The 25,000-nt window shown below is 40.7% G+C and overlaps 1 protein-coding gene across 4 annotated transcripts in view; it reads left to right on the top strand.

Annotated features, from left to right (window-relative positions):
- met (MET proto-oncogene, receptor tyrosine kinase) overlaps positions 1-20,309 on the top strand; it is a 90,284-nt gene extending 69,975 nt beyond the window's left edge. For 2 of the 4 annotated variants that reach the window (XM_034149111.1, XM_034149109.1), the window contains 7 exons: positions 2,335-2,583; positions 7,647-7,727; positions 12,601-12,782; positions 13,461-13,570; positions 14,191-14,356; positions 15,198-15,334; positions 18,630-20,309. In XM_034149111.1, the coding sequence (XP_034005002.1) occupies positions 2,335-2,583; positions 7,647-7,727; positions 12,601-12,782; positions 13,461-13,570; positions 14,191-14,356; positions 15,198-15,334; positions 18,630-18,936 (1,232 nt within the window). In that variant the 3' untranslated portion in view covers positions 18,937-20,309. The remainder of the gene's footprint in view (positions 1-2,334; positions 2,584-7,646; positions 7,728-12,600; positions 12,783-13,460; positions 13,571-14,190; positions 14,357-15,197; positions 15,335-18,629) is intronic. The other 2 variants (XM_034149108.1, XM_034149110.1) reach the window with 1 other exon arrangement.
- The last annotated feature ends 4,691 nt before the right edge of the window (positions 20,310-25,000 follow it).

The raw sequence follows: 25,000 nt of genomic DNA, 5'->3' as shown, positions 1-25,000 counted from the left end.
GTTTAAAAAAGACTGAAGTTTATTCCGTCAGATTTATCTACAAACATACTAAATATAACTGTTTTCTTAACAGTGTCCCCTCTGATGTTTATACTGTATAAGCATCCATGCATTTGCTTAGAATTAGGGCTGTCAAGTTAACGCGTTAATAAAAAAAATTATTTTAACGTGTGATTAACGCATGTGTATTTGTCCTCGGCCTGCCCCGTAGTTTCAGAGCCCGAAGGCTTGACGTTGTTGTTGTTGTTGTTGTTGTTGTTGTTGTTGTTAGTTGGATGGTGGGAGATTCTAGCGAGAGATATGGATACAAAAAAAGGTGTTTTAAACAGCAAGCCAAGCACAAAGCTGATGCTGACAGCCCCGCTCCTGCCGTTCACTTGCGCTTGAAAGTTTGCCGGGGAGACGCCTGGACAACAACAGCGATAGCTAAATGGGTGGCTACAGCTTAACATTGTGGAGGACGAGGGGCTGCGTTAGATAATTCGGATCGCATCCAACGTGTCGACTGCACATCACAGCGCATTATTTTGAGCCTAGGTGGGAACTTCAGTCTCATGCTTTGACTGTTATGAAGACAGAGGAGCGGCATTTCACCGACAACTGTAAACAGGCTTGTCTGTTTGAGCAACTGGCTCAGTGCAGAGAAGTAGACGGGGTTGGGAGAGAGTGAAGAGAGAGAGAGGTTCCAGGTTGTTGTGTTGAGAATATTCAGGAGAATATTTGTCATTGTTCCAATGATAATAAATAAACATTTGCATAAAGCATATTTGTCCACTCATATGTTGATAAGAGTATTAAAAACTTGAAAAATATTCCTCTAAGGTACATTTAGAACAGATAAATGTGAGATTAATTTGTGATTAATCGCGATTAACTATGGACATCATGCGATTAATCGCAATAAACTATTTTAATCGACTGACAGCCTTACTTAGAATACATGTTAGAAAAGGGCTTGAGATATTGTTTATTATTCATCTTTATTAGATGTTTTCTTCAGTATCAAAACTTATCAAATAATTGTTCACCTACCCTGGTGTAGATTCATCTTAATGTTCCTGTTGTGTTGTAAACAAAGTTGATGAAAGCAGACTTTGTGTGCAATAAAACTAAATTCAAATACAATTATTTTACTTTTTGACTTCAAGTGCCTCATTTCATATTACAAGGAGTAATTTCATAAATTAACAAGTGGAACTTTTGCTGATGTTAATAGATAGAAATCTACTTGCACAGTCCAAAGTAAACCTTTGATAATAACAGTTTGTATTTTGCAAATGATGGCTATTCAATACAAAAATAAATGGACGTAAAATGTCTTAAACTTCCTTGAGTTAATTTGTAGAGAAAAGGGAAAAGCATCCTCGCTTCGTCACCTGTCGTGTTATATTCAATGTTTATTTGACATGTTCTAACACAAATATCTAATTAAGTGTCAGCACAACAACAAAAACGGCCAAATGAGACATGGAGGTGGTCTAAAGACTCACCTGTGGTTTTAGTTTCTGGAGCATTAATCCTGAGGGCATGTGAGGGGGTCTGTATGTATTCTGATCCTAAGTATGATGGCTGAGGCAATTTTCCTGTTAAAAAGTGACTTGAAAGACTGACAATGTGAGCAGGTAGACTTACTAATGAGCCTTTCCTCAGGGAGAGTAGGGTTGAAGTAGTGGTTGAAATACATACACAGTCATAATTGCACTAACCACGTCTGTCCCCTTCTTCGAATAACATTTTTGTATTGTTGCTTTGCACTTATCTTCTTCCACTAACACGCAATACGATAATACTTTATTGTCCGATCATTTTTCTTGCATCAAAGCAGCTTCATTTGCAGCATCCATCAAGACATATATTAAGACAAGACACAAGGAAGCAGGCGTTTGAAGAGACATTACACCCAGATATTTGTATAGAATAAATTATGTGTAATAATGCAGAGTGGGACCACACCTCAGGCCATTATGATTATGATTCATTTTAATAAATGTTCTCTCTGTGCTTTTATTTAATTGGTATGTAGGCTGAGATATACATAGATATCTTGCTATAAGATTAAGGTGAGATTATTGTCACCCATGGAGTGTGCTATATGCGCAGTAACTATTCTGCACACCTATGCGGGTGTATATTGTATGTATGTATGTTGTGTCTGAATGTTTAAAAAAATTACAATAAAAAGAGTATTATTATCAAAAACATTCCCAGCTCAGTGTCAAGTACCTCTTTCCTGTGTAGCTGTTTTTCTGCTCCTGTGACACACTTTAACCCCCCCCCCCCCCCCCCCCCTCTGATACAGCCGCTGGCCTTTAACCCCGTCTTCTGCCTCTTCAGATCAGAACACCGACAGACCTGAGACGTGCCGAGGTGCTCCTCCAATCTACGGGGGAAACGGGGAGCTGCTGTCCCCCAGACTGGGAGGGATGGGGATAGGGATGGATGGAGAGCTGGTGTCTCCCCTCCTCATGGCCCCCATCCACATCGACCCCTCCTCCCTCCACCCTGATCTGCTCAAAGAGGTGCAGCACGTGATGATCGCCAGGGACCAGCTGCTGCTCCACCTCAACCAGGTCATCGGACGAGGTCAGTCACACAAACTTTCTTTACTGTTAGGATATCTTTTTGAAGCAGTGGTTAAAAAGGACATATAATGCTCATGTTCAGGTTTCATATCGGTATGTAGTGTCTCTACTTTAAAGAGTCCTCTCCTGCTTATGTTCAGGTGTATATCAGTATGTAGTGTCTCTACTTTAAAGAGTCCTCTCCTGCTGATGTTCAGGTGTATATCAGTATGTAGTGTCTCTACTTTAAAGAGTCCTCTCCTGCTGATGTTCAGGTGTATATCAGTATGTAGTGTCTCTACTTTAAAGAGTCCTCTCCTGCTGATGTTCAGGTGTATATCAGTATGTAGTGTCTCTACTTTAAAGAGTGCTCTCCTGCTGATGTTCAGGTGTATATCAGTATGTAGTGTCTCTACTTTAAAGAGTCCTCTCCTGCTGATGTTCAGGTGTATATCAGTATGTAGTGTCTCTACTTTAAAGAGTCCTCTCCTGCTTATGTTCAGGTGTATATCAGTATGTAGTGTCTCTACTTTAAAGAGTCCTCTCCTGCTGATGTTCAGTGACTTATTACTGCTCATGCTAGCTACTCACCTCTACTTCCCAATACTCTAAACAAAGGGAAAATGTAAAATGCATGATTTTCTCTGCGTTTCCCGGTATAAAAAGCTTCCAGGAAGATATTTATTAAGTTGAAATGTTTTGCATAAAGATCCAGTCAATACAATCTGCTATATCCAAGCTTTTAAAGCAATATCCAGGATGGAGCATCATTAAAGAGAGTGCCAGGGAAGCAACAATAACACAACATATGATGTTATCAGTGAGTATTAAAGAGCATTGTGATGAGGCAAATAGCTTTGGCTGTGCATATCCATTAATAACAATGACAAATAAAATAGATACATCATTCAAAAAAGACTGAAAGGTTTACCTATAAATATAAAATCAGGAAACACGGATTTACTATCACTGATATTTGTTTTTATTTAAAAAACAATGCTGCAAACAACAATTTTCTGAATGGTGTTCTCTCAATCCGCTTATTTTTATTGCATATTTGTACATTTATAATTCAGTATAGAGTACATTTACTCCCACTTACTAACACTGATATGTTCAGACGTATCTGTGCATTAACACGTGGAAAGAAGACACAAATGCTGAATTGCGAATACAATAAGTCTGCTGATTATATATGTGAATCAGTCAGGTATTTGTAATCACTTCATTCATCCATACATTTGTTTTACATCAACCTCTACTTCAGGCTATATCAAGACAATACATCTCTTTCATTTCCGTCTATTTATAGTGTTTTGCATTTTAATGAATTAGATCCATATTGCATCGTAATAAAAGTAATGTTTTGGCTGCTGACCGTAAGTATTAAAAAGGAGAAATAATAATACAAAAGTTGGTGGTTTTGCATTAATTCATGTTGGGATTGTTCCTGATTCCGGAGTGATGCTATTATCCAGCTCAGATTAAATTAGACATCTACGTAAAGCTTCACAAAGTCGCCCACAAAGAGCTTAATTGGCTGCTTTCGCTTGACACAAAATCACTTCTTATTGTGGGGCTAAAGTAGGAGGGTCAGACCAACAGATCAAAATTCAACATCAAGAGGCAAAAAGACCCAGAAAAAACCCTCTGACCCCCCCCCCCCCAGGGTGATTTATCCCCTGAAGAAAAGAGCCTGCCGGATTTTAAAAGTGGCGTTTGGTGATTTGTTCACAGCTAGTATTCCCAGGATCCATTGCAACAAATCGTAATCCAACACCCGAGCATTTGCAGAGACGTGATAGGAGAACGCTGCGCTCATTTAATCCCCCCCCCCCCCCCCCCCCTCCTCTCAGGCTGGGGCAAGCCCTCAAGTCTTAAGAGAAATAATTCAATAAAATGCGCGATAACTCAAGAGGGTTTGGCATCGGCTATTAGCTCGTGGGTTATTTAATGAATTAAGCTCCATACTGGGTTACTACAGGGGGAGATTTAGTGTGAGGCTGAGGGTAACTCAAGAAATCAGAATGAGCTGTGAAATGTGTGAAAACATGCAAAAAACATGCACACAAGGTACTATTTTTCAAACGAGCTGTTGGAACGAGCTGTTGGAGACTAAAAGGACAATATGAAATCACCTCCAAACTTGAATTGTTATGCAGAAAATGCTTGTTTTGGGGGTTTCAAGGAATTATTTTCAATGAAATCCACAGAAAAGGGCGTCGAGAAATCCATTATAAGAAGTCAAATTCTCGCTTTTTGATTGCATTTAAACATTTTTACACACACACCCCATCATGCAATATTCCCAAAACAACAACTTAAGTCAAAGTCAATCTTCCAGTGTGTGTGTACAGACAGAGAGATCGAAATACCGTTTCCCACAATCCCAAATACAAAAACAAATATATATAAAAATATGTGTGCAAATATGTATATACCTATATATACACACTCAAAGACACATTTGTACATGTGCACACCGTTATAAGAAGTCAAATTCTCGCTTATGCATTGGATTTAAACATTTTTACACACACACCTTCATACAATACTCCCAAAACAACAACTTTAGCAGTTATAAGTGGCACATTTGGGGTTTAAGTTCCCTGCTAAAAGAGTTTAACACAGCATATCGTGTTGAAGCTTTCATTCATGGTGTATTTGCAACGCTTTTAATAAACGCTGCTCACGTTTCGTCAAGTCGGTGAATGTTGGAATGTTTTCTAGATGCTGCTAAGTCAAGATGTTTCTTCATCTGCATGAGTTTTGGCACATTTGTGTTTTTCTACATGCATTGTTTTTGAAGCTTCAGCACGTTTCTCCTCATGGAAGTGTTTTAGGCTGTTGTAACGCATTTGCATCTGATTCCCACCGTATAAATTAGTTGTGAAAAAGTGTAAAAAAACAGGCTAATCACACACACATAGATACTTGTTTTAAAAGCAGTTGTTGAAACGTTTCTCTGCGTGAAGCTAAAAGCTGCATCTTACGTCTTAAATCCCCCCCTTCTGCTCTAAATGCGTCAGTAATGGGAAGATGGAATGATTGTTATCTGATTACTGGAACTTCTGTGATTGTGGAGCCAATGAATGATCTGAATCTCTGTCAAGACAAAGGGGAAATGGAAATAAATAAAAGGCTGATTACACAATATCTGAAAAGGGCCCGCAGTGTCCTCCTCGTCAACACGGTGCCATGCAGCTGCTTCCATTTACAGACAAGGCTGAGAAACTCTGAGGACAGTCAACAGAAACGAAAATGTGATTAGAATCAGATTTCATTTTATTGGCCATTGTTCGCATTTTAAATTATTAGAATCTGGTTTTCAGGAACTCTCAGTTTGTGCAAATAAATGTACAAGCTGTAGTTTCTTGCGTTATGTTTTCTTAAGTGTAAAGGAGTAGCTTATTTAATTTACTATATATTAGCTGCCTGGTATTTCACCAAAAGTTAAAATACTTAACTTACTGTAACCCTTATGTTGTGTTCGGGTCTCCCGTGACCCGTTTCAAGTTAAAATTAACTACGCTCTAGTTTTTTGTATCGGAACAAGGCTTCATGATATCCTCCACAACAGCTATATAAACACTACGAAACTGATTTTGACAATTGTAGCCAAGTCTGAAGGTCTCTAAAAAAAAAGTGTATCATTTGGTGTTCTGGTCTGGGGAGACCCAGCAGAATTGTTTTGGGTGACTCTGGGTCAAATTTGGCCCAATCAAGATCCATCTTTGGCTTTAGACACCCCTCCCCCACCCCCTTCATCAACTGTAACAATAATTTTAAACTTTTTGGGGGGAGATTGTATTCTAATATTAGTCTATTATAGTCAGATAACGTAATGATCCACTGTCTTCACTATAGGAAATATAATGAGTGAATTGAATCACATGTTTTACTTAAAGGTACAGTAGGGTAGGTAAGTTTGAGAAACCGGCTCGAGATCGCTAGAATTTGAAAATACACGACCGGAGAAAATCTGCCACTTCCTTACAGAGCCCCTCCTCCAACACACACGAACGCGCACATGACCAATGAGGGCACGAGATAAGTTTGTGCACAGATGGAAGGCTGACAGGCAGGTAGGCCATCCAGTTATTTTAGCCGGCCCGGGCTCTGTAAGGAAGTGGCAGATTTTTTCCGGCTGTGTATTTTCAAATTCTAGCGCACTCGAGCTGGTTTCTCCAAAATGACATACCCCACCTTTAAATATGTGGTGTAATGTTTTTTGGGGCCATACAATAAAATTACAACTGGATTGTACGGTTATGAATGCATAATACGTTTGTTATGATGTAGTTAAAACAATATTGGATGATAGTCATTATTTTTGAGTGTTTTGGACTGAGATAAATCATGGGTCAAAATGTACCCGTATGAACGGTAACAGCTTTCGAACACAACACAAGGGTTAACTTAACCTAAACATGTTTTAATTTGTAATAATATGCAGTAAAATGTACATATATAATAATATTGATCAGAGACTGCACTGACCTCACCACCTTAAAAAAACTCACAAAAACTCACCTCTCTTGTATTGCTTGATTTTATTGTGACTTTAACTATATTTATTTGTCGTTCTTTTTTTTTCACTATCTCTGTAAAGCGACTTTGAGCACCTGTAAAAGCGCTTACAAAATAAATCTATTATTATGTATTATTATTATTATTGATCTCTGAAAATGTAGTGGATTAGAAATGGAATGCAACAGGGAACAGAAATACTTTGCACTTGAGTAAATGTACGTAGTTACTGTTCAACATTCATCGTTAGAGATGCGGTGCAAAAGTTCCCACCCAAAACATTTAATATGAATTCCTAGTAACGGTACGTTCCGTTTAAAAAAAAAGGAAATAGTTGTTTAACATCCTGAAGTGTGATTTGATCCTGTCTTATTTCGTACACCTGCTATGTCTGAACGTGCTGCATCTCATGTGTCGCACCTCTTTCAGAGAGGTGTATTTTCCGCTGGGTGATTAAGAACTTCTTTGGAAAGGTCTCTTAAGGTTTGAACAGGAGCTTGTTGAATTCCCTGCTGCTGACTAACTGTGAGTAACGCGTCGTGTTGTGACCTGCAGGGCACTTCGGATGCGTTTTCCACGGAACGCTGATGGAGCCGGACGGGCAGAAGCAGCACTGCGCCGTCAAGTCTCTGAACCGTGAGTACAACACCCTGAACGTGGGGAAATATCCTGCCAATGCCTTTAGAAACAATGGAAAGTGACATCTATTCTTTCAAGCATACAGTTTACTGTCTTTCTGCAATGCTCTGCCTCAAAACAATATACATTTCACACATTTGCATCCATAACTCCTTTTCATTACAAGAGATTTGGCCGTTTTACTGGGGAAATTTGGGAGATGAGTATCTTTCTCAACACCCTGCACGTGGGAAATATCCTGCCAATGCCTTTAGAAACAATGAAAGTGACACTTATGGCGCATTTCCACTGCAGCGCGTAGCACGGTTTAAGCGTGCCTTGCCAAACCCGTTTTGCTTTTCCACTCGGGGTAGTTCCGGCTCAGGGCTACTTTTTCACCTTTTTTCTGGCCCTCCAAAATCGAGGTTCGTACCGGGCCAACAAGCGGGCTGAATATGCTAAACTAGTGAGGTAAACACTCGACTGCTGAATGGTCAGAGAGAATCGCTGGCAAGGGGGCTAAAACTACAACAAGATGAACATATTTTACCGTGATTTAATTGTAATACACGTTTCAAAATGATGCCGAAGTAACAACATACTGATACCGGTTAGTAAAAACCATGAATTAATGCTTTGACAAGTCTGCAGACAGACGGCAGGCGAAAAAACTTTTAAAATGCGTGTTTTCGGAATGGAGATCGGCCTACAGACATAAATAAACCAGCGACTGTACTCGCCATGACACAGACAGTCTGTGGTTTGTACTTGTTTAACTTTTGTCTAGTTTCTGAACAGATATGAGGAGCTGTGAGCTCTGAGTGCTAACAGCAAACAGCTGATGTTGGTTTGTGTTTCGCATTGAAGATGACGTCACGGCTCCGCCTACACTGCGTTACTATAGTTACTACCCCAGTTCCTAAACTGTAATGGAAACGCAGCATAAAGTGAGCCTGGCCTAACTATACCGTACTAAGCCGTGCGAGGCCCTGCAGTGGAAATGCGCCATAAGTCCTCTAAACTGATGCAGTGTGATTTGGTGTACTGCATTCATGAACAACTCCTTGTCAGTACAAGATATTTGTCCGTTTTACCGGGTAAATGTGCTGGTTTAGTGTCTTTCTAAAGATGTTTTGTGATAAAATAAATGTTGCCAAGATATATACAAATAAGAAATACAAGAAGAGTATGATAGAATACTATAATATAACAAAATAGAGATTTAAAAGTTGGAGAGTTGTGCAGTTTTGAAAGAGGTAGAGTTGTGCAAAGTAAACAGAGAATCTTCAAGGTTCCCAGTCTGGATAACAAAGCCTTTACGTGTGATCAAAGTTCAACCAACGCCTTTAGAAATAAGGAAAAGTGACACTTAGTCTTCTAAACTTATAGAGTGTACTGTTTTTCTGCAATGCTTTGCCTCAAAACAATATTAATTTCACACATTTGCATCCATAACTCCTTTTCAGTACAAGATATTTGGCCGTTTTACCAGGGACATTTGGGGGTTTAATGTCTTTCTAAAGAGGTTTTGTGATCAAATAAATGTTGACAAGATATATACATATACAAAAAAGAAATAGATAAGATAAGAGGAACTTTATTGATCCCAATTTGGGCAATTTTTGCGTTGCAGCAGCATAAAAAAACAAGGCATTGCACAAAGTAGATAACATACAAGAAGAGTATGATAAAATACTCTAATGTAATAATGTAAAACGTTCAGTTTATCGTCATTTAAAAGTGGGAGAGCTGTGCCGTTTTGAAAGAGGTAGAAACAGTCTGGATAACAAAGCCTTTACGTGTGATCAAAGTTCAGCCAACGCCTTTCGAAATATGGAAAGAGACCCTTTTTCCTCTAAACTGTGATATTGTGTTGCTTCTCTGAAATGATCTGCTTCACATCTATCTGTGGCAATTGTCCAATATTAACTTAATTCCTAAAGATGGGCGGACATGTTCTGACAATCACCATGCAGGTTCTTTCTCCTAACTGTGTGTTTTGTATCTCAAAGCCTGTTTTAGTTCTGGTTCCCATAAATACTTAGATGACAGGACCTTATGTGAAAATCTGGAACAGTACGCAGATTGAAAGCAGACACATTTCCCGAAAACTGTTGTGTTCTGCAATACCATGCACACATGTTCAAATATCAGATTCAGGTTATTTTATTTGTACCCATTGGTCGATTTGTAAATATACATATGGTAACTACATTGTTTTAAGATGTCTTAAAGGTCCCATGTCATGCTTTTCTGGTTATTACCCGTCCCCTTGTGTGTTATGAAGGTTTTTCTGCATGTAAACGGTCTGCAGAGTCACAAACCCTCAAAGTACACCCTGTAGCGAGTAAAACTCTAACACAGAAAAGACCTGTCTATGCTGCCCCAGAACGCCTCGTTGGAGATTTCTCTTTTTCCATTGTTTACTTCTTGGGTATAGTGACGTATTTCGGGTATAGTGACGTCCGCGGAGCTGTTACGTTTGGACCAATCCGCGGACTTCCTCACACACACACACACTCGGCGGGACGTTGCGAGGCTCGCTGCTGCGAGGAGCGGGACACTGTGAGCTGGCTCACTGGTGTGGGGTCGGCGAGACAGCGAGACACCGCGGAACTCAGCCTGGGCACACACACAAACTCCCAGCCAGGCTGCGGGTGTGTATGTGTTTCGGGCTGGGTTTCGCTGTGTCTCGCTGTCTCGCAGACGGCCACTGGGCTCACAGGGAGGGGGGGGCAGGCTGTTTAGGACAGAGAGTGAATACACATACTATACAGAGATGCTGTATGAGAAACCAATGTGAGTTTGGAAAATTGCACAATATAAATCTATTTTAGTAGACCTCAACAATGGAATTATGATCAGTAGAAATGGCCATGACATGGGACCTTTAAATACCTGCAGTTACAATTGTGGGGGTAGTTCTTTGCTCAGGAACAGCAGAAATATTCATTTGTATTGATTTTGAGTATAACTAACTTACAATATGTTGCTGTATTTGTCTCTGGATCTGCTTTCAAAGACAGGCTTTCTTGCAGAATTACAATTTGATCACTGCATCCAAAGCCGTCGTTATGTAAAATCTAAGCTAAGATTTACCCAAATTCCTCCTAAAGTGACATTTCACATTGTTTTTTCTTTAGTAACCCTAACCCTCACAACACACCTTCTCCTTGTCCAAACACATCCACCTCCTCCTACATCATAATAAATGTCCATACTTAATGCATGATATCACAACGCTCCAATAGCATTAAGGGTCTCATCTCATCCTCTCTGGGTTGATGGTGATGAACGAGGGTCCGATGGCGAGGACGGCATTAGGGTCTCCTCTAATCGTGTAACCTGTCACATGACCAGGGAGATTGATGCTGCTATGATATGGAGAGGGGGGGGGGGGGTTAGGTCTAACTGCAGGGGTCCTGTCCTCTGGGATTTGGGACCATTTTATTAGGTTTAGTGATTTCTCCGGGCACTGGGTCTTTTGTTATATCTGAAAGCTTCAAGTGATGCTTTTTACTAAGATAAATAGTTGAATATAGATTGTTTTGGAGCTAGTTATGATTTGTATAACTTAATAGTGTAACATGTATTGTTTTGCTGGTTTGTATATAGTAATTTGATCATTATTTTTGTCTAATTTGAGTAGTTTTTAGTGCTTCTTCTTGATGCACCAGGTGATTTGGTATTTATTGGAGAAGTGATTAGGCCCCCCAGAACAAGGAAAAGCCATTGTTCTTTATATGTAGGGAGGCGTGTGGTGCAGTGGGTTGTGTGTGGGTGTTCGGATCAAGGGGTCACAGGTTCAAACCCCACTGCAGTCAGCATGTCGTTGTGTCCCTGAGACACTTCACCCCAAATTGCTCCTGTGGGGATTGTCCACAGTATTGAGTATGTAAGTCGCTTTGGATAAAAGCGTCTAACAAGTAACATGTAATGTCATGTAATATGTTTGATTGTTGAAACTTAAGGAAAATCAACCGGATAAACAAAATAATTGTTTGGTTTTTGGTTTAACGACAACTCGCCTATGTAGACAGCACTTCCTCAGTGACAAGTGTATGATAATCGCCCAAGACTATTAACATTTCCATCATATGGCGCACGCGTAAATACATTTTCTTTAAGGACAAATCGCCTCTTTTGTAGACAGTACTTCCTCAATGAGGAGTGTATGATGGAGCATCCGCACAGCAATGATGTCATTTTTAGTGGACAGATTGAGGCTCTGAAATCAGATGTCATCTCTTTCCGTCTTTGGGGTCGAGCCTCAGATGAAGAGCTCCAGAGTAATCAGATTACAGCCGAGTCAGAGGCAGAGAGGCAATCTGCAAAATGGGAGTTTATGTGGGGTCAGGTTGGGGTGAGGACATTCAGGAAGGATTGTCCACTCCACTTGAGTTTGAAATATATATTAATAAATACTGTACTTCAAAAAATCCCCAAATCATCAACAGCCCTTTGTCCTTTACTTGCTTTCAAACTAATCTACTCATTTTAAGAAGATGGCACAGACATACAGATACACATTGTACAGATAATAATATAGAAAAACAATGAATGGCAAGAATCCCCCTCTTGCAGATTCACAATTATTCTGGATGGTGTTCTTTTGCAATTATACAAGTTATTTTCACACATGTCTTACCATTACATTCCCTACAAGTTTGAAATGTACCTTCTCCTTATCGTCTTTCTTCATATCAAGGTATTCATATAACTATCATCTACAAAATGACGGTTTCTTTATTACATTTTTTATAAATGTAATCTCAGATCTGGAGGGGGTGTCCCATTATCTCCACTTTTTAGATCTTCCAATCCATGTTGTATATGCTGACTCTTTCCTCATCCACAGAATGTCAATGTTCTTCTCTTATCATCTCTAAAGGCATCACAGACCTGGAGGAGGTGTCCCAGTTCCTGAAGGAGGGGATCATCATGAAGGACTTCTCCCACCCCAACGTGCTCTCTCTGCTGGGGATCTGCCTTCCTCCGGTGGGCTCCCCCCTGGTGGTGCTTCCCTACATGAAGCACGGAGACCTGCGCAACTTCATCCGTGACGAGGGACACGTACGTACCACAGATACATGCATGCAGGGTCTTGTAATTCATATTTAAGATAGATAGATAGATTCCCTTTATTGTCACTACACAGAGTACAGCGAAATTCCAAGCATTCCCGATGGTGCAATCACACATAACAGACAGTATAAGTATCATTTTGACAATACAAGCTAAAAGCTTTTAATATATAATATATAAAGTGACTATAACAAATATAGAGATGCACGCTGTGGAGTAATTGTGTGACTATGAAATGGTGTGCAAAACACTGATTGTCTTACTAATGAAGGTGGTGTAGACAAAAGCAATCGATCTCAGGATGCTACATTAAGACTATCTAGTAGAACACTTCCACATTGTTTTAAATACTAATTCAAACAAGTAAATATAAACTACTTTCCTAGAATTTTCCATCATGAAACCTACAGTACATATCCCACTTTTGTGGTTTTAGTTCATCCTAGTATGTGTAATGTAATAAATTATCTTTTGACCTTATCATATATTCTAACATCATAGCAGGGTTTACTATGCCCTGCATTTTGTAACAGGCTATTAGTGTATCATATTTTAACCTGTCACAATTGCAACTGAGATGTACAGTACGTCCTGAATAAGTTATTTAACGCAGCACATGTTGAAATGCAGTTATTTAAAGCCCCCTGACGGTTGTTTTCCCCCCAGAACCCCACAGTGAAGGACCTGATGGGCTTCGGGCTGCAGGTGGCCAGAGGGATGGAGTATCTGGCCTCCAAGAAGTTTGTGCACAGAGACCTCGCTGCCAGAAACTGCATGTGAGTTAACATCTATTCATTCAATGTTAAATGTGTATTATTTATACAGGAGATGAGACCTAAATAGGAAGAAACAAGAACGAAATAAGCCCAGTAGAAAGACTACAAGACTCAGTTAAGTAAAAACAACTTGTGTGAATAGAAGAGATATGAACCTGAACAATGTGAGAACAATAATAATTGTTAAATGGAAAAGAAAATGAAAAAAACAAGAAGAAACAAAGAGAATGTTGACAATTTTTTTCATTAAAATGTATTTAAAATCACTTTAATCTAATGTTATGATTCTAGAAACTCACTTTTTAAATGTTTGATAAGAAGAAATGGAGGAGGCAAGTAAAAAAATAATCTTAAATTCAAGAATGCAGGAGGAGGAGGGTGTTTGATAAGGTTTGAGGACCACTGTTGAAATATAGAGAGCTCTGAGGGAAGGTACATGGGACCTGCTTTTCTCAGCTACTTCGTGCTCTCACTTGCTATTGTGTAAGCTATTTCAAACCTCAGATTGATTTGTATTACTTTTATAGACCGTATTCAACAATAACCCATGATAAAATAAAGAGAAATCAGTTCTTAAAAAGCCACTAAAGTAAATGTATTGATTTATGTTCCACTGACAGGCTGGATGAGAGCTACACGGTGAAGGTGGCAGACTTTGGGCTGGCTCGAGACGTTTACGATAAAGAATATTACAGCGTTCACAACAAGAGCGGAGTGAAGCTGCCCGTCAAGTGGATGGCTCTGGAGAGTCTGCAGACACACAAGTTCACCCCCAAGTCTGACGTGGTGAGGACGAGTTTACATTACTACAATACATACAAATATATCGTGTAACAACGTTCAATTCAATGCATCCATACAACACAACAACTACAATATGTATCTTCTAGAGTTGGAGAAAGTGAATGTATTTTAAGTGTCTGTGCCTATTAGCTTTGATATGTGCTTATGTGTGTGCTTTAGTGTCTTCTGTGTGTTTATGGGTTTGTATTAATGTCCTTTTAATTATGCATATGTGATTTAATCAGTTTAGAAATCATGAATCCAAAGTGTTGTGCTTTCCAAAAATATAAAAGTGACTATTCCAAAATATATTCCATGGATTTTCGGATGCGGGATGTTAAAATGACCGGACTTCTTTCTGCGGATTGATATGATTGCACACAGTCTTTAGCAGCACTCTATTACTCTATCTTTGCTATTGAGAAATAACAGACTGCTGGATGTCCAAATTGACCAATCAGAATCAAGTATTCAACTCAGCTGTGTAATACATTTGAATAACAACTGCTGTCTTGAGCTCTTTTTAAAAAACAAACACAGATAAAACTTGTTTATAGTGTTATCAATCTCACTCAATACCTGTGAACTTACAAGGACAAAAGTGTGATTTAAGGATAATTATGAATATATATAAATATTATAATCAGAGCGACCAATAGCAGATCGCTGAATGTCCAAATTGACCAATCAGAATCAAGTATTCAACTGCTGTCTTAAGATCTTTTTAAAGACAGACGCATGTTGTGTTTGTAGTGTTATCAATCTCACTCAATACCTGTGAACTTAGAACAAAAGTGTGCTTTACGGACGATATTGAAAGTTAATGTCCTTGTGTTTATTACAGTGGTCGTTTGGCGTGTTGCTATGGGAACTGATGACCCGAGGAGCTCCTCCGTACTCGGACGTGAACTCCTTCGACATCACCATCTTCCTCCTGCAGGGGAGGAGGCTGCTGCAGCCCGAGTTCTGCCCCGACGCCCTGTGAGTGCACACACACACACACACACACACACACACACACACACACACACACACACACACACACACACACACACACACACACTCATGATAACACACATTTATAAACATACACCTGTCATTCACCTCCCCCTGCTCAGTTAGTGTGAGTGATATACTGGAGAGCTGCACTCCAACACATCAGGGGGGCAGCAGGGGGTCACAGAGGAGCTGTGTAAGCAGTGGAAGTCATAAATAAAATCCACTCGGGTTCAGATCATCCATCATCTTCTGTAGAAACACTCAGAAACACTCTCACTGTGGAGCGTCTCATCACAGCTGGGGGTCGGATAGAAGTCATTTCTCTGCTTCACTGCTAAACAAAGAGACAGTTTCAGAGGGAAATCCAATACCAGTAGAGCATGTTTCTTTATGATGTGTGTCTTTTGGTTGCCTTGGTAGTGAGGGATGAGATCACCTTTGTTTCTGGATTTTGGATTTGTGCCGGTAAAATGTCCTGACACGATGTGGTGAAACTACGCCTAATTAAACTATTTCAGATGTACAGGTAGCTCTGAACTGAACCTTGGTTACAGTCAATAGAAACATTGATTACATTAGATCAGGGGTGGGGAACCTTTTTCCTCTCAAGGGCCATTTCAATTTTTTCAACATCCTCCGAGGGCCGTACAAATTATTGACCTCTGCTTAAAAATACAAAAATCACAGCCCATTCACTTCACCTTTCTTTCATGCTGTGCAAAGAAAAAGCAACCTCTTAATCCAGATATCTTACCATGACTCGCGTATGCATGCACGTGCACGGTTGTGGCATGACGGTCTAGATTTCTTTAATTTTTTTCTTTTTTGCGTGTGTTTATAAATTACCTCGAGGGCCGTACCAAATGGTCTCGCGGTCCCCCACCCCTGCATTACATGTTACTTGTTAGACGCTTTTATCCAAAGCGACTGAGGGGGTGAAGTGTCTCAGGGACACAACGGCATGCTGACTGCAGTGGGGTTTGAACCTGTGCTCCCTTGATCCGAACACCAACACACGATTCCACTGCGCCACACGCCTCCCTATAAATACCTCGACTGCGAGTCTTATGACGATAGGAAAATGCCTGAGCATAATAGGGCCTCCTGCACTTAAATAAGTCCCTTAACCTTACATGTTGGAAGAAACAATTATTTGTATGTGAAACCCTTTTTTTGTTATTATGGTAAACATCCTTTTAGGTTAAAATCAATCTAAATGTCAATCCTAAATGAGGTAATCATAGGGTCTACCTGCATTAACAAAGGATATATTTGTAGATATTTAATGTAAATCCTTGTATTTTTTTAATCAGGCAGTATTTTTAACTCCCCTACAATGATAGTGAGCTCATGTGTTCATGTGTTTCCACAATTATCCGGATAATGAAAATTCTGCAAATGTATTCAAAGTCATGATGGATAGACAAAAGAAGAAAAAGATACACTTATTTACATAAAAATGTCCCTTTAAGTCACAGTAAAGTGTCTGAGTGTCAGAACAGCAGACCCTCACTCACACACTGAACGGTCTTCATCCATTAAAGTCAGTGTGATGTCATCAGCTCAGATAACAGGAGGGTCTCTGCCTCACACAGTGGAAATGTGAGAGGAGTGGGAGTGTTCAGGTGAGGGAGGCAGAAGTTCCCAAGCTGTAAATTAAACAGAGACATCAGATGGTGATGCACGTCTGCAAACATTCCCGCAATTCTTCACCGCTGATTCTTCTCGGGGCGTTTCGGTGATAGCGGTCGCTGACAGATACTTCGGAGGTGTTGTAACGGGGGGCCAATCTGCTTCCTTTTTAACAATAATAAGATAGCAGAGGAAGAAGAAGAAAACATAATATTAAATAATAAGAGACAAGAGTTAAGAGTTTTGTTGCCATTTTGATAAAAATGAAGGATTGATGGTGTGAAAGTTTTCCCTGAGACACGTTGGAATAATTATCAGTTGTTAGGCATCTTAATTTAATATATCTAAAACCGTGAAGGAAGAATACTTACGGTGCATTTGCCTGTGTGCTGAAATTACCTTATAATATGTATTCTAGTATACAAGATGCAGCCTTTCTGATTCAGTTTAGAACATACAATAATGTATATGGTGGATAATGAGTGATTTATTATTGCATGAAAGTCTACAAGGGGAGAGGAGAAGCAGAACAATACTCTTCTGTAAAAAAACAACATTTCAAAACAGATGAAAGAATTTAAAGGATCCTCCAACAATGCAATGTACAATATTCTTCAGACATGGTGGAAAAAATAGTGCATGGGATTCTATGTTTCAAGTTTCAAGGCTTTATTGTCGTGTGCACAGTAGCTACAGTGTACATGTGTCAATGAAAAACATAGGTCACAGGCTCCAACAGAGCAACATGAATATATATATATATAGGACATAGAACAAATAAAACAGATAAAATAGTGCAAGAGAATGTTTTGAGAATGTGCAAGTAAATACAAATAAAATTGAAATAGTGCCAGAAGAGTCTATATACAAGTAAATGGAATATATATTAGATAAATAATTAGCAAAATGCAAATAGATGAATGTTTATTGATGTTCTTTAAAAAGTTCAGGTGTTTAATACTCAATACAATATGTCCATGTACAATGATCATTTCCAGTATATAATCCTCTCTTAGAAGTCCATCCAACAGCATTGGGTACTCCAGGATGTCTAAACTTGTAGAATATTATCCCAAAATGTATGTTCTTAAAGGTCCCCTATTATACTGTTTTTCATCAATATATCCCAGGTCTCAGATATATACAGAACCTGTCTCTGATTGGCTGAAACACCAAACAGATCATTGCAGCATCCCATAATCCCCTCTGTTTCAGCCCTGTTTCCAAAGTGCTGATTCTCTGTCTGTTACTTTAGATGAAAATAAGGAGCCCCTCCCCACGCCCCTCTGAGAGAGATTTGGTTAAAAAGAACACAATGGTGCTCTAGGAGGAGATTCAGGTGATAAGGGGGGGGGGGGGGGGTTACCTTGGTTGGTGATTGGCTAATGGTTACACAAGCCAGACAAACATTATGACATCACAAAGTGGCTCAAATCTGATCAGCTCATTTTCAGACAGGTTTTTATATAAATGGATCAGGACAAAAAGAGAGAGAATCTTTTTTCCTGAAACTTTCAGAGTCTCTTTACACAGAGGGGACACATGTTGACCTTTAATGACATTCCCACAGATTGTGTGTGAGATTTGTCTATTTAGTATGAAATGTGAGAACCAGTAAAAGACGCCTCTCCTCTTCCTCTCTCAGATACACGGTGATGGTGGAGTGCTGGCACCCGAAGCCGGAGCGCCGCCCCTCCTTCTCCGACCTCGTGGCCCGGATCTCCTCCATCTTCTCCAGCTTCAGCGGCGAGCACTACGTCCTGCTCAACACCACCTACGTCAACATCGAGAAGATGAGCCCTTACCCCTCGCTCCTCTCCTCCTCCCCCTCCTCCTCCTCCACCACCAACACCAACGTCTCCTACTCCTCTTCCTCCTCCTCCGACCCTTCCACTTCCCTGCCCACACAATCCCAGTTCTTCTGCCGCATGGAGCGGGAATGCTGCACCTGAGAGAGGAAAACTGGGCGGGAAAAGACTCAGAAATTGAGAGGAAAAAGCAAAGGGTGATGAAGAACTACTGTATGTACTTGCCAAACACTGTATGCTGAGGAAAAACACTAAAATAAATGTACATAATCGACTGAAATGTGACTTTTTGGAGCATCGCCATATGACTGAAGTCCTCTGTATGGACTTTTCTGACCTTTCATGACCCCGAGGATCATGAGGTCAGACTTCCTGCGTTTTTACAAGACAATTAGACACAGGAAGTCCTCAAAACGTCACCGAACGCTATCACGAAACACCCAAAAACTCTTATTGGGAGGATGGATTTCCTGCTCCTCTGTGGGTGGCATAATGTGCTCCGATACGAGGACTCTTTCCGCCGTCTGTAATGTGAATGTTTGACAAATGGCCATGTATAGAAAATGTCACACCTCCTCAAAAGGCCTCATTTGATGGATTGCGACGCCTCGGGTGTGTAACTGTGGAAGTCAATGATGGCGAGGGAAGTGTAGGTGTATGAAAACCATCTCTCCTGCCTGTGTGCAGTTCACTGGATGCTTTATTTCTGTAATTACAGTACTTTTGGACCATTAGCTTTTACGTGCTTGCAGAAAAAAACTCTCTGTGACTCAGCTGTGTGAAATCCCCAGGTGTTTCCAAAGAAAAGGGTCCGAACGCTAAACCCTTTTTATTGTCCGCTTTATTTTCCTTTCTCGAACCCTGAAACATGTCAAAACAACATCTCTGACAACATGTATTCACCTGAACGCTTTGAGCTTTTCTTTTTAGGGAGGAGGACGAGTGAGAACTGTGTCCTGGGATCACTGTGTGTCCACTTTAAGGATTTAAGGACAGGTAAATGTCAACAATAATATGTCTGAATCTGGTAAAAAAAAGGAACTTAGACACATTTGTTTTCCTGTACTAGACACTTAAAAGGTAATGTCAATATGTCAGTGATTTGGATATTGGACAACACTGTCAAATACTTAATTGTTTCCTAAAGATTTGACTCCCAAAATGTCCCTTTATTAGTCTCTCTGTCATCTGGCTTCAGACAGGAGGGTGTTGTTACTGTATGTGACTCTCTTCTAACTTTCTGTGCATTATGAAGAAATATTTTAATGTAAAAGGCTGTAACAGTGTGTTTGCTCTTTAACTACAAATCATGTACAATTTGCACTTATGTTGACTATTTTTAAAAGCATATTATACAGGTTTTCTTTCTAATCTATGCAGCTAATGGCTTTTATTCATTTCTGCCCAGTATGAAAATCACATTCAGATTCTTGCTTGAGACATTAAGGCTGGAGCCACACGAGAAAGGTAACAGTCGTATCCGCTACAGTTCTCTATCACACAGACGGTTCGGCCACACGAGGCCGACGATAACGATAACGGGTCCCAAGGTGGGTAGATCTGCGGACGAAACGATCTGGGGGGCCAAACGGCTCCGAGTCTACGCCCTATATACGATCATTTTCTGATAACGATGACGCAATAGCCCCGCCTCTCCCCACCTCTCCTGCTCACCCCCGTGTCACCCCCGTCATTGCTGATGTGTTTCGCCAACAACAACAACAGTTTTCCGAGTGTTTCGAGCCAGGTCCCGGTATCTCGCAGGACAGTGCACCCAGCAGGTGCCTCCAGCAGACCCCCCCCCGCACGGCAGAGTTTCCGTTAGCCAAAATCTAAAATTCTCCGGTCAAAATGTCGCTTATTGTTTAGGTGTCCTTTGACACTTATGCAGTCATATCATTAGCTAGAACTAGCTAGATCTGATCGATATGGACATAAACGCGAGTGAAGTCTAATCGGACAGGAGAGAGAGATCAGAGATCAGCTGCTGACGGAGAAAAAGAGCCCTGCCTCTCCCCACCTCTGCTGCTAAATCCACCGCGGAGAATAAACAGAAGGGCAACCATGGAAACCATGCTCGGAAGTCTTCTTCGCTGCTTTTGGTGTATTTTGTGGCGGAAGTACAGCGCCACTTACAGGCCCGGCATATGTACTACAGCGGGTCGAGCGGTCTCGTGTGGAAGGACACGTTTCTGGTGCCTATTGCGTGTGGACAGAAGACTTTTTTGATAACGATTTCGGTTTGATTGCGTTGCCGTTCTCGTGTGGCTCCAGCCTAAATCTGTGTAAACCCTGAAAATGTTATATCAATGCAGTTTAAGTGCAAATAGATTCATTCTTTAGTGTGAACAGTATGTATACTGTAATGTAGAGATATGCCATATGATGATCATACTGGTTATTGATGATGAAATAGACACATGCTAATCCGTAAGGACTACTCTTGGGGAACATGTTTTCATAAATTGTTTTAAAAAATCAGTTTGATGTACTAAATATGTGTTTTACTGCAAAACCAAGGAGATCATCTTCTTAATTTCATGCATTTTTCATAAATGTTTCATGTTTTCAGTCGGACCTTTTAGGTGTGCTAGTTTCAAGACGTTTTATCAGATTGCATTTTTGACTGAAATATAACAGGATAAAGTTAAATATCTGCTTTCATCTGGGCTTTGTGATAAACTGTCATGGGTTTCACAACTCAAGGGTTTTCATATTGTCCTGAAATGGATGGAAACTAATGGCTGCTTTAAGTAATCAAGCCTAATTGATCCTGTTAGCTGTGATGCAAAGTAAACAGAATGTGTTGTTAATGTGCTAACACTTGCAAACCACTGCCGAGGTCAACGCCCTTTTTCTTTACTTTGTGTAGCAGCTGATGTTTTTTATTGTATTTTATCTGAATGGCTGCTGATGCCACTGGGCCATTGACGGACAGGTATGAATGTTTGCTATGACAAGAAAATTGCTGTACTATATATTTTTGTATTGATGATGAGCCTCTTCTTTCTCGGTGAGTGAACTGTGCCACGAACGACGATCAAATCAATGCTTTGTTTTCTAGACCGACCACTGCCATTTTGTAAATAGTGAGAGGATCGTGGGGGATGTGATGCTCCTTTTATCTCGTGATCTTTACAGCTATGACACTGTGTAAAGTAGAGTTGAACAAAGACTGCTGTGATCATGTGATCCTCCACCACTCTGTCTGTGTTTAACACTGTTCTCTGTCTCTGTATGTTTGATATGTTGTACATAAAAAATCCTGAAGGTACATGTTCCTCTGTAATGTCAAATCAACTTTGTCAGTGTAATAAAGCTATGCTATCAGAGTGAATCTCATGGTTCCTTCGAGTATTTAAAATCCTTGAATAGTTGTGGATTTGAGGGGAAAAGTAGACAATGGTCATTTGTTTATTTCTAGAAATGTCACATGATGCACCAAACCAGAATTCTAAGTTTAATTGATTTCCCTTTTTACTTTACGCTATGCTGTCAGGTCCCACAAATCCTTGAATTTATTCAATTTAAGGGGCAGAAATCGTACTTACATACTTAATGTCAATCAGGAAATTCTTGGCTCCTACAGGTCGTTGAAAGTTTGTTTAAATTGGAGGGGGAAAATCAATGCATTGAACGCTTTTGAATCATACAGACATGGGTAACTTAAAGGTCCCATGTCATGGCCATTTATACTGATCATAATTCCATTGTTGAGGTCTACTAGAATACATTTAAATTGTGCAATTTTCCAAACTCACATTGGTTTCTCATACAGCATCTCTGTATTATATGTGTATTCACTCTCTGTCCTAAACGGCTTGTTGGAGCTCCTGCCCCCCCCCTCCCTGTGAGCCCAGTGGCCGTCTGCGAGACAGCGAAACTCAGCCTGGGCACACACACACACCCGCAGCCTGGCTGGGAGTTTGTGTGTGCCCAGGCTGAGTTCCGCGCTGTCTCGCTGTCTCGCAGACCCCACACCAGTGAGCCAGCTCACAGTGTCCCGCTCCTCGTTACGTTACGTCACTATACCCAAGAAGTAAACAATGGAAAATGAGAAATCTCCAACGAGGCGTTCTGGGGCAGCATAGACGGGTCTTTTCTGTGTTAGAGTTTTACTCGCTACAGGGTGTACTTTGAGGGTTTGTGACTCTGCAGACCGTTTACATGCAGAAAAAGCTACATAACACACAAGGGGACGGGTAATAACCGGAAAAGCATTACGTGGGACCTTTAAGTTCTTTAATTTGCAATTTAGTTTTGCACAAGAATATAATACTTACTGAGTAAATTCATGGTTCCACAGGTACTTGAAATCCTTGGAAGTTTGTGAATTAGAGGGGGAACATAAAAAAAAATAGACATACAGAGACATGGGTAACTGTAAGTGCTTGACATTTTAAGAGAGTGGTGCAGGAATGAGTCCTAAACCTGGATATGAGTTAGCATTTTAGCACTTAGGGGTTTGCCTGTCTCGAAGCCAATGTTTTGTTTTACGCGGGTGCAACATATTGTGTATTTGGTGGTATATCGGGCAATTAATGTGCAGCAGACACTTAGTGCAAACTGCCTCAGAGCCACAAACAACAATAAGACTGAATGCATCAACAGCTTTAGAAACCTTCACTCTCTAAAAGCTTTAAGGGTGTAAACAAAGCGGTCATCATTCAGACAAAGAGCGATCATTATTGGGTCAACACACTCCATAGTTGTGCGACACTTTGAGTACACTCCTTCCCTTTCTTTTGTGTTTGCCTTTTGTTACCAGAAAGTCACCCTTTTCTTGTTCCAAATGGTGTGTGTGGTGACCTCTGACCCCTCACCTCCAGCTCCCCTCTCGTCTTATGATCCCTGTAAGTCCCGTCGTCTAGACTCCCCCCCCCCCTCTCCTCTGTCCAATGAGCCGTGACAGTAGCTTTCACGGCAGGTTGTCCCTTCCCCAGTTGCTTGGAGACCTGTGAGTTTGGTAAAGTCGCACAAAACAGTCTATGGTCTCAGAAACAAGAGCCTCGTCTAATGGAAATGACAGGATCGAGGGTTTGGGGGTTATATGTGAATATATGTATCTACTCTGAGGCCACTTGGTGGTCATTGATCCTCCTAAGGTGTTGTGAACATTGGGTTTTAAAGGTGGTACAATCAGCAGGTTAGCTTCAAATCACTACAACATCACAATACATTAGTAGCTTTTAGAATCCAATTGTTGTGTGCAAACAAGCACTCGTGAACCTTTACAGCACGAAAACTAATGTGTCATGGATAACACATTATGAAACACATTTTCTGGACACCAAGGGCACCTCACAATACCTAACAACAAACTCAGATAAACAGACGGACAGCAGTGATTGACAGCAGCTCTTATTTGTCTTGTTCTTAGAGAGAGGATTACAACAAGAAACCAAAAAACGTCCTGTTCTGACGAAAGCTGGAGAGAATGAAACATTCAGGTAAACAGGTTGTAGTGGAATATTCCAGGCCATCAGGACGACTCTCACTCCTCCACTCTCACTCCTTCACTCTCTCTTCACTCTCTCTCCTCACTCTTACTCCTTCACTCTCTCTCCTCACTCTCACTCCTTCACTCTCTTCACTCTCTTCACTCTCTCTCCTTCACTCTCACTCCTTCACTCTCTCTCCTCCACTCTCACTCCTTCACTCTCTCTCCTCCACTCTCACTCCTTCACTCTCTCTCCTCCACTCTCACTCCTTCACTCTCTCTCCTCACTCTCTCTCCTTCACTCTCACTCCTTCACTCTCTCTCCTCTCACTCTCTCCCTCCACTCTCACTCCTTCACTCTCTCTCCTTCACTCTCTCTCCTCCCACTCTCACTCACTTCACTCTCTCTACTCTCTCTACCCTTCCACTCTCCTCTCACTCTCTCCTCCTCTCTCCTCCACTCTCACTCCTTCACTCTCTCTCCTTCACTCTCTCTCCTCCACTCTCACTCCTTCACTCTCTCTCCTTCACTCTCTCTCCTTCACTCTCTCTCCTTCACTCTCTCTCCTTCACTCTCACTCCTTCACTCTCTCTCCTTCACTCTCACTCCTTCACTCTCTCTCCTTCACTCTCACTCCTTCACTCTCTCTCCTCTCTCTCCTTCACTCTCTCTCCTTCACTCTTACTCCTTCACTCTCTCTCCTTCACTCTCACTCCTTCACTCTCTCTCCTTCACTCTCACTCCTTCACTCTCTCTCCTTCACTCTC

Source organism: Trematomus bernacchii, unplaced genomic scaffold (assembly GCF_902827165.1).
Source record: "Trematomus bernacchii unplaced genomic scaffold, fTreBer1.1, whole genome shotgun sequence".
NCBI lineage: Eukaryota > Metazoa > Chordata > Actinopteri > Perciformes > Nototheniidae > Trematomus > Trematomus bernacchii.
Note: the sequence above shows the minus strand (reverse complement) of the source record. Positions and strands in the feature narration are given on the sequence as shown.